We start from the raw sequence: 15,957 nt of genomic DNA, 5'->3' as shown, positions 1-15,957 counted from the left end.
ATGGAATTTGTAAGTATGAAAGAGTGAGTGAAGTCAAGTTGTAGCTGTGGCCATAGCTCCAAGGTCTCAGAGATCGGGCAGCTCGGAGTGACCACACCATTCAAAGTGCGGTCTTAAGGGAACTTAAGGGAGGACGAGGGCAGGAGCGGCCATGTTGTCGAGCAGGTCATCTGCACGTACACTTTAGTAGCTTAGAAGTACGCTGTTATTCCCAAACAGAGCCAGCGAGCATAACCTTTCTCCGCTCCTGGAAAAATCACTGAGGGCAGAACACAAAGGGTTACTGTGTTGTTCCTTCCGTGTAAAAAGAAATAATAATTTTGATGGATTTGGTGGGACATTTAGGAGCCAAGTCAAACTGTGTGTGTAATTGTTTCGCAAAGGTGCTAGGACTTAATTTTCAGATCTGCAATGAGAACAGGTGGTGGCTGGAGGCAGGAGTCACAATGGTTTCCATGACGACGGGATTGGGTCTTAGTCATCCTCCCATCCTCCACAAAACCTGCTGCAGCTCTCCTCCTAAGGTGCTTATTAGACATTTGTTAAATGAATGATGGACCACAGAATGCTTTGCAATTAAAGCTGCCTTCCTCCAGCTAACATAAAAGCTTTTAGAGCAACAATAATTACTGTATTTACACAGGAGAGTAATTTGCATATTAACCTGAAAATAGCAAACTATGTGTATATATAAAACACACACATACATGTATGTGTGCGTATATATATACATATATATATATTCCCGTCCCGCTGAACAGCCCTGAATCCTGTCCTATTCCTTATATATTCCCTATTGTGGAGGAAATACCCAGATGTTCGAGTAACACGGCCTTCAAGGAGGCTCGGAGCCGAGGGGTACGCGCGCTTGTGCGGCCACAGTGGCTGAGCTGCCTGCTCGGCCCCGCCAGCGAACCGCGCCTCTCTCGCGCGGCTCTGCGCAGGCGCCAGCCTCCCCTTCCCCGCGCCCCTCTCCCGCGCTGAGGCGGGAGCCCGCCGCCGGCCCCCAGAGCGTGGAAGCGCGGGCTCTCTGGCGTCCCTCGTTGCCCTTGGCAACCATTGATCGAGTCTCGTTCTCCCCCGACCCTAGGCGGGGACAGTAAACAGAGTTCCCATTGGCTGGTCGGGGAAGCCAAGCCAATCGGAGAGGAGGTTATAGGGAGGCGGCCAAAGCGAGGTCGTGAGGGTAGGAAGCTAGGGTTAGAGGCAGCCGGTGAGGCTAGAACCCTGAGCGAGGTCGGTTGGAGCAAGTATGTCTGTCCGGAGGCACATTGGGAATCCTGAGGTGAGGGCCAGGTCCGGGCCGCGCAGCCGGAGGGGGCGGGCGCACCGGAAAAGGCTCCTCGTGGGCAGGGACTAGCGCCAGCGACTTCCGCCGCCCGGAAGGCGGGAAGTGGCGGGCGAGGAGGGGTCGGGTGCAGGCCGAGGCGGGCTGGGCCTGGCCGAGAGCGCCTGCGGGCGGAGCCGGCCTTTCCGGCGACGACGTGCCAAGTACATAAAGACACAGCCCCGACCCTCAGAGTGCTTACCGTCGAGCAGTGACCGTTGCCAAGCATGAGTAGAGACAAGGGAGGCGCCCAGCACCAGGGGACGGAGATGGGGGTCCTGCCTTCTGAGTTAGAGCAGGAAGGAGCAGAGCACGCCACGGGGGGAGGGGGCAGAGGACACAGCGTTACCCCCTTTCCAAAGGACCCCTTGCTTTCTTCACCGGTTGGACCCCTGGAGCTCGGCTGCGTTCGTGTCAATGCAGTGTCCACAGAGAGGGGTCTCCCCGCAAGCAGCGGGGCCAGGCCTCTGTCCTGCAAGCCCGGGCGGCGGTAGACTGTGTTTGGGGGACAACTGAGGGATGGAGAGAAGGTTCAGGAAGGGGGCGGGGCCTGGGCGTGGCGAGGCTCTTAGCCAGGTGAAGGCACATCCCAGCAGGTGAACTGCTTGGGCGACGGTAAGGAGCGTGTGAATCGGCAATGGGCCCTGTGAAGGGGGCAGGGCTGCGTGCAGAGGGGCAGGGGTCCCGCTGGGAAGGGGCCTCTGTACCGAACAGGAGTTCGAATGGCTTACTGGTGCTAGGTTGAGGAAGTTGTAAGGCAGAGTCCAGGCCCGGTGAGAGGGCGCCACGATCCATTAGTTAACACCTAAATTCTGCATGATTGCACTTGCATGTGGAATAGGCTTAACGCAGAGAAGCAGTAAGTAGCGGGAATAAATTTTTGAGATCTGTTTCACATCAGGGTGACTATAGTTAAATAACAGTGTGCATTTCAAAGTACCCAAGTGAGAAAATTTCAAATTTCGGGCCACAAAAAATAATAAGTGAAGTGATGGATATGTTAATTACCTTGATGTAATGATTTCACATTGTGTGTGTGACACATTGTAATCCCTAAATGTACGCCATTGTGCTTTACCAATTTAATGATGATAAAAAAGTTTGTATTGTCATGGAGGTGGAGAGTGGCACTTTGCCACATCTTTGTCTTTGCTGGTGGTCAGAATTTTAGATTTGAAGAGTTACAGTAAGGGAGTGACTTGGTCAGATTTGCATTTTAGGTAGATGGCTGTAGTCACATTTTGAGGAGTGGATTTGAGGGGGCCAGGACCTATAGAGACATTGGATAGCTGATTATCTTGATACAGATAGGTACTTGAACCATGGGACTAGGACAGAATTAAGGAGAAATAGTTAGGGAGTAAAATCAAGACTCCATGATCAGATTTGAGAGACGAGAGAGTGGTGGATGACTAAGGTTCTTGGCTAGGGTTACTGACCACTGCTGGTACCATCAATGAGTTAAAAAACCTGAGGAGAGAGGAAGAATAGTGTTAGAAGCAGAAGGGGACAGGAGTAGGGATGCCTGTGTGGTCAGACCTTTGGGCCTAAGACAAAGGTGCCTCGATTGCTCTTGTCTGAGTGGAGCACAGTTTCAATAGTTTCTTAAGAAAGAGTGCATGAGAAATATTTTATGTATGTTGAAAAAGGTAGATGTATTTTAAAATGTTATAGTTGTGCCCTCATGTGTATTTGCCTAAGAGTTTGGTAGAATATAGAATAAAACACAGCTAGTGTTTGTCTGGTATGAGGTGTTGCTGTGGACAAGCCATTCAGTTGCTTTGTGTCTGTTTTTTTTTTTTTTTCTTCAGGCAACTTGTAGAATCTTCTCTTTGCCCTTAGTGTTAGGACATTTCACAAAGCTACTCCTTGCTATGGTCTATTTTTACTCATTTTCATGAGCATCAGAAACTCCTGTTTTTGTAGTCTGTAAAATTTTCTTGAATTATTTCATTGTTGATTTTCTCCCTCCTGTTTTCTCCATTCTCTCTTCCTTGAATTTATTGTTCTTTCCTTGTATCTGTGTGACTGCTTCTCCAAATTCCTTCACATTCTTCTCCTATTTTCCTCATCTTTGTCCTTTAGCTTTTCTTGGAAGATTTTTTTTTTTTGACAGGCAGAGTGGACAAGTGAGAGAGAGAGACAGAGAGAAAGGTCTTCCTTTGCCGTTGGTTCACCCTCCAATGGCCGCCACGGCTGGCGTGCTGCGGCCAGCGCACCGCGCTGATCCGAAGGCAGGAGCCAGGTGCTTCTCCTGGTCTCCCATGAGGTGCAGGGCCCAAGGACTTGGGCCATCCTCCACTGCATTCCCTGGCCACAGCAGAGAGCTGGCCTGGAAGAGGGGCAACCGGGACAGAATCCGGCACCCCGACTGGGACTAGACCCCGGTGTGCCGGCGCTGCAAGGTGGAGGATTAGCCTAGTGAGCCGCGGCGCCGGCCTTCTTGGAAGATTTAATTTTATCTTCCAATCTTCTTTTTTAAAAGATTCTTCTATCATTTATTTGTTTCTTCTATCATTTATTTTATTTTTAAGAGCTAATGTCCTTTTTAAAAAACTTTTTATTTTGAAATAAATGCAGATTTGCAAAATTAGTACAAAGAAGTCCTTTGTACCCTTCTCCCAGTTCCCCCAATGATTATATTTTACATAAGAAGTACAGTACCAAAATTAGAAAATTAAGGTTTGTAATAGGTATGCATAGTTCCAGGCCATTTTATCACAAGCATAGGATTAATAATAATCAAGGTTTACACATATTTTGATTTGGAGTCAGGATAGACAACTATTCCATCACCACAAATACTTCCCTAATGAATGCTACTACCTTCCTACTCACACCTGCTTTCCTCCTTCTCACAGTCCTAACTCCTAGAAACCACAATTGTGTTCTGTCTCTGTAAGTTTGTCATTGTGATACTGTTACATACATGGGGTCATATAGTATGTGACCTCTTGAGATTGCTTTTTTTTTTTCCACTCAAGACAGTGTCTCTGAGACACATCCAAGTTGCATATAATAACTATTCATTCCATCTTAACGTTCTATACTGTAAATGTAAGCAGTTTGTTTACTCGTTCAACTAGTATAGGACATTTTGGTTGTTTTGGACTAATACAAGTAAAGATATAAACATTCGGGTACAACTTTTTGTGTGTACATTATTTTCATTTCTCTGGTATAGACACCCAGGAGTTCAATTGCCAGGTTGTATGGTTAACACATGTTTAGTTTTATTAGAAACGGCTAAATAGTTTGCCATAGAGGCTGTGCCATTTTACATTCCTACCAACAGTATATGACAGATCTTGTTTTTAACTCCTTGGCAATGTTTGATATTATCATATTTTTTTATTGAAGCTATTTTGATAGCAGTGTAGTAACCATTTCATTGTGGTTTTAATTTGCATTTCCCTAATGGACGTTGTGGCTGAACATTTTTTCACGTGCTTATTTGCTGTCATATAGTGTCTTTCTTAAAATATCTTAGTGTCTTTTTTTTTTTTTTTTTTTTGACAGGCAGAGTGGACAGTGAGAGAGAGAGACAGAGAGAAAGGTCTTCCTTTTGCCGTTGGTTCACCCACCAATGGTCGCTGCGGCCGGCGCACCGCGCTGATCCGATGGCAGGAGCCAGGTACTAATCCTGGTCTCCCATGGGGTGCAGGGCCCAAGCACCTGGGCCATCCTCCACTGCACTCCCTGGCCACAGCAGAGAGCTGGCCTGGAAGAGGGGCAACCGGGACAGAATCCGGTGCCCCAACCAGGACTAGAACCGGGTGTGCCGGCGCTGCAAGGCAGAGGATTAGCCTAGTGAGCCATGGTGCTGGCCTCTTAGTGTCTTTTTAAAAAATGTTTTATTTATTAATTTGAGAATCCAAGTTACACAGAGAGAGAAGGAGAGCCAGAGAGAGAGAGGTCTTCCATCTGCTGGTTTACTCCCCAACTGGCCACAACGGCCAGAGGTGCACTGATCCGAAGCCAGGAGCCTCCTCTAGGTCTCCCATGCAGGTGCAGGGGCCCAAAGACTTGGGCCATCTTCTACTGCTTTCCCAGGCCACAGCAGAGAGCTGGATCAGAAGAGGAACAGCCGGGACTCGAACTGGCACCCATATGGGATGCTGGCACTGCAGGCGGCAGCTTTACCCATTATGCCATGCTGGCACTGCAGGCGGCAGCTTTACCCATTATGCCACAGCCCTATGTCTTTTTTTTTAAGGTTTATTTTTATTCGAAAGGCAGAATTACAGAGAGAGAAAGGGAGAGACAGAGAGAGAGGGGTCTTCCATTTGTTGATTCATTCCCTAAATGACCACAATGACTGGGACTGGGCCAGGCAAGAACCAGGTGCTTCTTCTGGATCTCCCACATGGGTGCAGAGGCCCAAGGACTTGGGCCAGGCTCTGCTGCTTTCTCAGATGGATTAACAGGAGCTGAACTGGAAGTGGAGTACTGGGACCGTACTGGTGCCCACATGGGATGCCAGTGCTGCGGCAGCAGGCTTAGCCCACTATGCCACACTGCAGCCCTCTTTGTGTCTTTTACATATTTTATTTTATTCTGTTGAGGGTGGCTTTTTGTTTGCTTTTTGTTGTTTGGTGGTGACTGTGTTAATTTGTTTATTGCCGAGGCAGTGATAGTATTATATTTCGTTTCCTAACTGCTTTTTGTTTTTTTCACAGTTTCTATCTGCCTTTATTTTTAGACTTTTATGAATAAATATGAAAAATTGTCTTATATTACTCTACATTTTTGGCCGAAGTTATGTTTTCTGAAACTTTCTGTGTACATTTGCATAGATAAAATTTTCACAGAAAACTTGAGTGTATATGTGTGTGGGGGCTGTGAATTTAACTTGTGATTTCACTTTAGATAAATCTTAGAACATTGTATATGTTATTCTTGACTTGGTTTTTCCTTTACTATATCTTGAAGATTTTTCCATGTCAGAATATATAATATATATAATATAATATTATAATTATAATATTATAATATATAATTATATATAAATATATTATATAATATATCAAATATATTGATATATCAAATACATTATATAATATATTATATATTATAATATTTAATATAATTAGTTCAACTTAATTATTTTCTTTTCATTCTAATGCAAGTATTTGGTAGGTTATATCAGTTTTGTTCATTTGTTTGGTTTGGTTTGGTTTTTCTAGTGTGTTTATACCTGAGCTGTACAAATGGATTGATATGACTCGATTGTTCATATTCCAAAGTTTTGGTTTTGTTACTTTTGACTCCACCCTTCTCTCTTTACCATAGGTATCTGCTACCATAAATTTAATGTGTATCTTTCTAGTTTATTTGCCATAAATTTCTTACATGATATAAGCCATTAAGAAGTTAAACATTTTGTAAAGACAGTGTTATTGCATGTCTTTATAACTTGGCTTTTATCATGTAAAGTATGTTTGAGATCATCCACATTGATGAATATGTTGAATTTATTCCTTTTAACAGTTGGATAGCAATCTAGCATATAGCTAGGCTACATTTGATTTATCATTTACTCCATGGTGGTCTTCTAGGTTGTTTTTGACTATCTGCTATCCTAAAGCCTGATGCAGTGAATTGCACTGTTGAGTTTGATAGCTCTCTCTATATTTGAGGTACTAATCCTTTGTCAGGTATGTGATTTGCAAATGTTTCTCCACAACCTTTTCATCCTCTTAGCGGAGCCTTTGTAGAACGAGAATTTTTGATTTTTAAATTTTATCTTTTCTGTGACAGTTTTTGAGATACTATTTTCACACCATAAATTCACCCATTTAAAGTGTACAATTGAATAGTTTTAGTATAGAGTTGTGAAATCATCACTACAGTCAATTTTAGAGCATTGTCATCACCCCAGAAAGAAGCCCTCTAACCTTCAGCTGTCACTCCCCAATCCTCCTACTCCCCGCAGTCCTAGGAACCACTAATCTGTTTTTTGACTGTCCGTTTGCATGTTCTCACGTTTTACATAAGAAGATTCATGCAGAGTATATGATCTTTTGTGATTAACTTCTTCCACCTAGCATAAAGGTTCATATTATATCATGCATAAGCATTTTGTTTCTTTCTGTTGCTGAATAATAATATTTCATTATATGGATAATGCCGCATGTTGTCTACCCATTTTCTATTGACAGATGTCAAGGTCATTGTTTCCACTTCGGGGCTTTTATGAATAAGGCTACCGTGTTTTTGTGTGGACGTGTATTTTCATTTCTCTAATCAAAATTTTCTTAAATTTTTTTCCCTGCATAATCTGTTTTCTCCGATTGCTTTTTTTTTTTTTTTTTTTTGTCTTGTTGGAAATGTTTGTATTTGTCAGTGTGAGCATAAGAAAATACCGTAGTCTGAGAGGCTTAAACTACAGAAATGTATTTCTCATACAGTTCTGGGTGTCCAAGACCAAGGTGCCAGCTGATTCCGTTTCTGGTGAGAACTCTTCCTGGCTTATAGATGGCTGCCTTCTCTCTGTACCTTCGTAGTGGAGGTGAGGGGACAGAGAGTTTTGTAGTGGCTCTTTTTAGGAAGCACGCTAATCCTTCTGGGTAACAGATGGTGTTCTTAGATTCCTTTTAAACCCCAGTTGCTTACATTTTCAAGTAGCAGACCTAAAAGGTGACTAAGATCTCTGTGTATTGGGAAGAGGCTTGATGAAGGTGAGTTTATTATAGAATGATCTTGCAAGGCCATGATTTGGGGACCCCCCCCCCCGCTTCCAAATCTGTGCTTTTCAATTTTCTTCAGAGACCTCCTGTCATCTCCTGAGAGGAAAAGCCTAGTGAACCCCTGGCGGGATTAGGGATGGAGGCTAAATCTCAACGTTAGTAGGTGTCGTCGCTCTCAGTAATGAGTTCTGTGCCATGCCCTGTGTGGAGACCTCCCACTCCAGAAGTGCTTTTCCAGTGAATCGATCTATAGGTATCTGCCAGGATTGGGAGGAGCGATTGCCCAGTGGCACTGAGGGGAGATGATTTGGAGATCCCAGTGCGTTTCAGAGAGCCTTCAGCCAAGCCCGTATTTCAGCCACTTTTATTCTCCACTTCTAGGGTGCCTGGAGCTGTCAGTTCCTCACTGTGTTAAGAATTTCTCTTCATTTTCCTTGTTGCCTTTGGTCTTTGGCTGTCTGGAGTCCACAAAGGCATTTTCACTTGTTTAACTGCTTTGCGTATTTCAGAAGTCTAATGCTGTCATTGCTGTCACTTCTCCCACTTTGTTTTCTTGGGCTTCATTTTCTTAAAATAATATCATTTTAATAAGGTTTTAGGAGTGAGTAAAATTAAATTCATTCATTCATTTTGCTACGTTCACTTAGTAAATAATCTGTAATTATTTTATTTGTTTTGTGACATACTTACAAAAACGTAAGCTTGGGTCTTTCCTGCATTGTCCCATTGCCTGGTCACAGTAATTGTTCCGTTAGTATCTGTTGAATGAGTAAGTGTACATTTCTGAAGTTGAGCTAAGTCAAGGCCGAAGTTCATTCCTTGAAACTCAGAACCATATGGATGGAATTAAACCTAAGTGGCCCACAGAGAAGCTACATATTGAGAAGTGGGAATCCCAGGGAACGTATTAATTATGGGGCTGATAGAGAGATGATCATGTGTAATTGGAGAATCGGAAGAGAGAGAGATCACTGAAACCAAGGGAATGGAAGCTGAAGAAGGTGGGGCTATGTAACAGTGTCGTATGGTAGAGACGGGCAAGCAGGTTCAGAACTGAGAAGTATCCGTTATATTCAGCATTCACTAGCTACCAAAGGAGCCTTGATAGGATGCTGGGGACGGCCACCAGCTGTAGTGGATTGGAGGGTGAAGTACAGTTACCCAGTGTAGATTTCCCCCCAAGGAGTTTAGCTGGAAAGGAATAGGATGGGTGATATTCTAAGAATATGTTGGATCCCAGTGAATCACCCCCAGATAGTGGCTTAAAAAGAGAGATTTATTGTCTCCCTTTGTTCTGAAAGTTGACTGGACTCAGCCAGGTGGTTCTCGCTTGAAATCTTGTCTAGTTTCAGGCTGCCCAGAGTTACCCTGAGGCTGCTTCATTCACCTTTGTGGCCACTGATGCCCCCTGTTGGCTGGGACCTCAGCTGGTGCTGTCAGCCATGCCATCTACAAATGACATTTACCATGTGCTGGCCTCCCTCACAGCACAGTGGCCAAGTTCCCAGAGAAAGTGTCCCAAGAGAGCGAGATGGAAGCTGTACTTGTTTATGATCTTGCCTCAGAAATCATACAGTGCCCCGTCGCTCCTAGTCACAGGCACATCCAGATTTAGAGAGGAAACAGAGGAGCAGTGGAGAGAGGGTCATGTCACAGTGTCTTGTGACCGTATTGAAGAATGCAGTCTCGCAGCTTGTGGCTGATGGAAAGGTGAGACTGCTGCACCTGGAGACATTTCATGGTTGATGAAATGTAAGATGCGTTATTGGGGGCCCAGTGTTGTGGCACAGCAATCTAAGCCTCTGGCTGCAGGACAGGCATCCCGTATGGACACTGGTTCAAGACCCAGCTGCTCCACTTTCAATCCAGCTCCCTACTACTGGCCTGGGAAAGCAGCAGAAGATAGCCCAAGTGCTTGAGCCTCTGTACCTACGTGGGAGACCCAAAGGAGGCTCCAGGCTCCTGCCTTTGACCTGCGCCAGCCCTGGCCATTGTGACCATTTGGAGAGTGAACCAGTGGATGGAAGATTCTCTCTCTCTCTCTCTCTCTCTCTCTCTCCCTCCCTCCCTCCCCCTTTCTCTCTGAAACTGCCTTTCAAATTAAAAAATATATATAAATTGAGACATTAAAATTCCCATAAAAATTCCTCTTTAAAAGACTTGTTTTAAATGTAAGGTTGCTTTAAATGTGGCTGTTTTCAAACTGGCACCCGCTCCCTTCATTTTATAGACTTCCCCTCTGTAAGCAAAGAAGATGAGTAGAGAACTACTGAACAAAATATACAGTGGTGATATATTTTTAAAGATTTTATTTATTTATTTGGGAGGTAGAGTTACAGACAGTGAGAGGGAGAGACAGAGAGAAAGGTCTTCCTTCCATTGGTTCACTCCCCAGATGGCTGCAACGGCCAGAGCTGTGCCAGTCCGAAGCCAGGAGCCAGGTGCTTCTTCTGGGTCTCCCACACAGGTACAGGGCCCAAGCACTTGGGCCATCCTCCACTGCCCTCCTGGGCCACAGCAGAGAGCTGGACTGGAAGAGGAGCAGCTGGGACTAGAACCAGCGCCCATATGGGATGCCGGTGCCGCAGGCAGAGGATTAACCTACTGCCCCATGGGGCTGGCCCCAGTGGTGATATTTTTTAAAAATCCTTTACATGTAAATCTGACTTTATATATAATATATATTACATATATGTTTATATATTCCAATTGAAATACCGACAACCTTGTGAGTCCCATTTTGAGAGAGGTAAAAAGAACAGTTCACTCCTTTTTCAATGATTTGTGATTGAGACCGTCTTACTCATTTTTGGGTGATTTTCTTTCAGAAAAATCCCATCTTTGACTTCTCATTCTTCTCCAACTCTATGTGCTCACAAAGCACAGCCTTATTTTGTGTTTTTAGTGAACGGCTAAAATGCTCACAGCTCAGCAGTTTTAATACTTTCCATTGTCTTCTGGGCCTAGTCCAGACCCTTAGTCTACATTCAGCATTCTCCACGTGGAGGCTACACACATATCCTGTCTGATACACGAGATTCCACATACCAGTGGTTCTTAACCCTCTGTGGATGTCACACCCCTTTGTAAACTGGTGCAAAGCAAGAACGTGTTCCCAGAAAGTGCACATACACATAACAGTTTGCACTCATTTTCATGGGTTTAAAGACCCTCTAACTCCCAGTAGTGGGCCCCATATGAAGAACTCCTACTGGAGTGAGGATGTGTAGTGGTTGTGAGGATTAAATGAGTTATTCTAGGTAAGATGCTTAGCCGAGTACCTGACCGTATAGTACATGATCAAAAAAATGTTAGCAGTGATTACCATTTCTGTTGTTAGACGTTCTCCGGCAAAGAGAACAAGTTGTGTTCTTTAAACATGCTTGTCAAGTAGCTTTGCTATTGTAATTTTTTTCCCTGTTTGGTATGCTTTTTCATCCCTCTTTCCCATATTTTTATGCAAGAAAGTTCAACTCTTAAAATACAGCTCCAATGCCCACTCTTGCATGAACTCTCTGTTGCCACCTCCAGTGCCTGAGCCCTCACCTGCTTCCAGACTCCTGGAGCCCTTTCTGTCAATGCTGCGTGACCCTATTGCTCTCTCACTAGAACAAGGCGTGGTAGCAAGTCAGACAATCTCCCACGTGCTGAGGGGTGAGAAATGTGAATGATACAAAGAGTTGTGAAGATCCAGGAGGGGAAGAGATTTCCATTTGAGGAGTGCATTCAGGAGAGTGTTCCTGGAAGATGTGTTTGTGCTGGGATTTGGAAGTCAAATTGAAGTTAAGTAGCTCACCCAAACAAATAAAATTTCCTTTAAAAACTCAAAAAAAAAAAAAAAAAGGAAGAAGAAGAAGTTAAGTAGCTGAGATAGGGTGAGTGGACAGAGGGCAGTGTCTTGATTCTTGCTAGAGATGTAAGCCCTTAAAGGGCCTTGAACATTTTTGTTTGTTCTCAAAGAACCTGTGATGATACCACAAACATGAGCTTTCTCCAGCTGATCTCCTGTGGACCCTTCTACCTATAGGCTGTAGGCTTTATCCTTGCCCACTGTTTCTACACCCTCCTGCCCCATTTTACCTCTTTTATCTTACCTGTTAGCCTATAAACACCCTCATATTTTCTTCCCTAAAACAACAACAAAGATTATCCCTTAGTAACTCTCTTGATGAAATAAAGAAAAGGACCATTTATCTATCTACTGCTATCCTCTCTCTCCTTCCTCTCCTATGCATGTGATGTTGTAGCCTCTGTCCCTGTCAGTTACTATAACTGCTTCAACAGTACTGTCAAAAGCATCCTGGTTTGCTAAATCCAAATTCACTTTCCCATTTTTCTCCTCTTCGCCTGTTGGCTTGTTCATGCTTTACCTCTTGTTCTGCTTGGACAGTGTTGTTCATGTTGACCTCTTCTGTCTTCCTAAAATTCTTTTTTGTTTTGTTTTGACATGCAGAGTTAGACAGTGAGAGAGAGAGAGACAGAGAGAAAAGTCTTCCTTCCATTGGTTCACCCCCCAAAATGGCCCCTGCGGCTGGCCAGCCGGCACACTGCACCTATCCGAAGCCAGGAGCCAGGTGCTTCCTCCTGGTCTCCCATGCGGGTGCAGGGCCCAAGCACTTGGGCCATCCTCCACTGCCTTCCCGGGCCACAGCAGAGAGCTGGACTGGAAGAGGAGCAACTGGGACAGAATCTGGTGCCCCAACCAGGACTAGAACCTGGCTGCTGGCGCCGCAGGCAGAGGATTAGCCTAGTGAGCTGAGAGGGGCTGGTGCTGTGACATAGCAGGTAGAGATGCCACTTGCAGTGCCAGCATGCCATATGGGCGCCGGTTCGAGTCCCGGCTGCTCCTCTTCCTATCCAGCTCTCTGCTATGGCCTGGGAAAGCAGTAGAAGATGGCCTAAGTCCTTGGGCCCCCGGATCGACACAGTTCCGGCCGTTGAGGCCAATTGGGAAGTGAAGCAGCAGATGGAAGACCTCTCTCTCTCTGCCTCTCCTTCTCTCTCTGTGTAACTCTGACTTTGAAATAAATTAATAAATTAAATAAAAAAAAGAGTTGGAGAGACAGACAGAGATATTTTCCATTCACTACCAAGATGGCTGCAACTCCCAGTGCTGGGCCAGGCTGAAGTCAGGAGCTTCATCTGGGTCTCCCATTTGGGTGGCAGGAGCCCAAATACTTGGGCCATCATCTGCTGCTTTCCCAGGCCATAGCAGAGAGCTGGATCGGAAGAGAAGCAGCTGGGACTCAAACTGGCATCCATATAGGATGCTGGTGTCACAGGCAGCAGCTTTACCCACTATGCCACAATACCAGCCCCCTAAAATTCTTCTTTAATTGTCATCACCCAATTTCCCATGGCCTTTTCTGAATCTCAACCAAGGTGCCTCTTCCCTATCTGACCTTAAATGTTGGCGTTTTTCTTCCTACTCAGGCCTCTCTCCTAGGGTGACTTCAGCCATTCTGAGGCTTCATCTGCTGCCTATATGTTGAAGGCTCCCAAATCCTTTTTTTTTTTTTTATGCCATCTTTCTCTCCTGATCTCCAGATCCAAATAGCCAAGTGGACATTGCTGTTTGGAGCATCCACACATATCTAGTACTCAACACCTCGTCTCTTTCAACGTGCTGCCTCCTTAACTCCCCTTTTTGTGGGATGGTATCACTGCCCTTCTCTCGTTACAGTTTTGAATCACACTGATTTTACATTTTAAAACTGTCTTCACACTCCCTTTCTCTTCATCTCTACTGCCACTTCCTTGTTCTTAGCACAACAGCCTCTTAACAGATTCTCGTGCCTCCCATCTTGACAACTGTCACATTCTCCATATTGCCACCAGGGTGTTCTTTCTAGAACAGAAATGTAGTCTTATCACTCCTCCCTAAACCTCCCGTAACTTCCCAGCATCTTCTCCAGGGTTTCTCAACTTGAGCGCTACTGACGGTTAAGCCAACCAGTTCTCTGGCATGGGGGCTGTTCCTTCATTTCAGGATGTCTAGCAGCTTCCCTTGCCTCTACCCATGAGACACCAGTAGTACCTTCCACCACCGCCCAGCTGTGCCATAAAAAATGTTTCCAGACACTGACAGATGTTCCCGGGGACCAAAGGAGCAAAGCTGCACCTATTTGAGATAAAATTCAGGTTTCTAAACACGTCCCTGCATTGCCAGGCCTGTAGCTCCGAACCATGGCTCCTTTCACTCGATGCACCTTCTTGGCCCCCCGGATTCAGCGCAGAAGCCATCCTTTGGGAAATGGTTTCTCACTCCTAGTCAGGAGTAGGTGGCAATCCTAGGGGCTCCTGTTGCCACCCCTACTTCCCTCTCCACATCCCTCGTGCAGTCTGGCAGTCAGAGAGAGCCAGGTGGCAAGGAGCATGCTCTTTACCGCCGACTCCTCTGCCCTGGTTCTGCTCCCAGTAGGCGCGCAGTCAGTGTGGTCTGAATGAATGGTTCCTGTTCATTCGGTGCTGAACAAACGGATCGTCGTCCTTGGAACGGCTTCCTTGCTCAGCTCTTTCACTTTCCACCATTCCATCCTGTTGATGTCATTGAAAGAAGGCCAGTTGGTCAGTAGGTCAAGAAGCGGTTACCCCAAAAGCGAGAATTTTAGAGAAAAAGTACAGCCTTTCCATAAAATCTGTGGTACTCTGCTGGCGGCGGAGCACACAGAGTTTCATGCTGTGGTTAACAGTAGAAAGTCAGGAACGCAGAAGTTGGACTAAAATGGGGACGTGGAAAAGAAACCCTACATTTTTCTCCTGCAGCATATGGATTTCTCATTAGTCCATGTAAGGGAAAACCGGGGGCGGGAAGGGCTCAGCGGCTGCAGCTGGCCACAGTCTCTCCCCTCATCATTCTGCCGCCACCACACCTGGTCCCCAGGGACACCCTCACTTCTCAGCTATTTTGGCTTAGGTATGGACAAATCCCCTTGGTTCAGCAGAGACTGGCCTGGAATTTTTCAAAAAGAAAGCTTTGCTAGGAAACTAGTAGGAAAAGCAAAACAAAGGGAAAAACAGGAAGTAGAGCATAGAAATGATAAAATACAGTGCAAAAAAATTCTCTCAACCTGGGATAATGAAAGTCTAGTATTAGCTTTCCTTGACTCAGTTTACCAAGGACATCTTTTCCCCGTTTCATTTCATTGTGATATTGTCTCCCTCTAGGAACTTATGTTAAGGTCTCTGTTTTCAGTCTTTCTGTGTTTTCCTGTTCCATCTTCATCTAGAGAAGAAATAGGAATTGGTGTTATTGTCATTCTGTGTTGTGGATCATTTGGAGAAACGAGCTTTTCAACCTTTCTCTCAGGAGAAAAAGCTCTGTGGTGCTAGCTACCACCTGAGGACCAATGCCACGCATTCCTGGTGCAGACTTTACTGGACTGGCATGAAGTGAGAAACAATGAAATGCAGTTTTTAAATAACATTAAAAGACTAACATTTTTTACTCTGAGATTTATTTTTTCTTTCTTACCTTTTAGCTATTGAGACAGCAGATAGTAGTCACCAAATTCTGCTTTGTTTTGGCTGTTTATGTCCTTACTTGGCAAAATTAAAAACTGCTACCTCTCTGTAGGTGCTACCAGTTCTAAAAAAATTCTCCATGAACTCTTTTTTTTTTTTTTTTTTTTCGACAGGCAGAGTTAGACAGTGAGAGAGAGACAGAGAGAAAGGTCGAAAGGTCTTCCTTCCATTGGTTCACTCCCCAAATGGCCGCTACTGCTGGAGCTATGCCGATCCGAAGCCAGGAGCCAGGTGCTTCCTCCTGGCCTCCTATGCGGGTACAGGGCCCAAGTACTTGGGCCATCCTCCACTGCCTTCCCGGGCCACAGCAGAGAGCTGGACTGGAAGAGGAGCAACCAGAACAGAATCCAGCGCCCCAACCGGGACTAGAACTCAGAGTGCCGGCGCCGCAGGTGCAGGATTAACCTAGTGAGCTGT

At 45.2% G+C, this 15,957-nt stretch overlaps 1 protein-coding gene across 2 annotated transcripts in view; it reads left to right on the top strand.

Annotated features, from left to right (window-relative positions):
• Nucleotides 1-1,117: 1,117 nt before the first annotated feature.
• Nucleotides 1,118-15,957, top strand: part of CEP41 (centrosomal protein 41) — a 49,155-nt gene continuing 34,315 nt past the window's right edge. Inside the window, exon 1 of one of the 2 annotated variants that reach the window (XM_008258191.5) lies at nucleotides 1,118-1,285. In XM_008258191.5, the coding sequence (XP_008256413.4) occupies nucleotides 1,253-1,285 (33 nt within the window). In that variant the 5' untranslated portion in view covers nucleotides 1,118-1,252. The remainder of the gene's footprint in view (nucleotides 1,286-15,957) is intronic. The other variant, XR_016231045.1, reaches the window with a different exon arrangement.

This window comes from Oryctolagus cuniculus, chromosome 3, assembly GCF_051225735.1.
Source record: "Oryctolagus cuniculus isolate XC-2025 breed Fujian yellow rabbit chromosome 3, ASM5122573v1, whole genome shotgun sequence".
Classification (NCBI taxonomy): domain Eukaryota; kingdom Metazoa; phylum Chordata; class Mammalia; order Lagomorpha; family Leporidae; genus Oryctolagus; species Oryctolagus cuniculus.
This window is presented reverse-complemented; position numbering and strand designations above follow the sequence as displayed.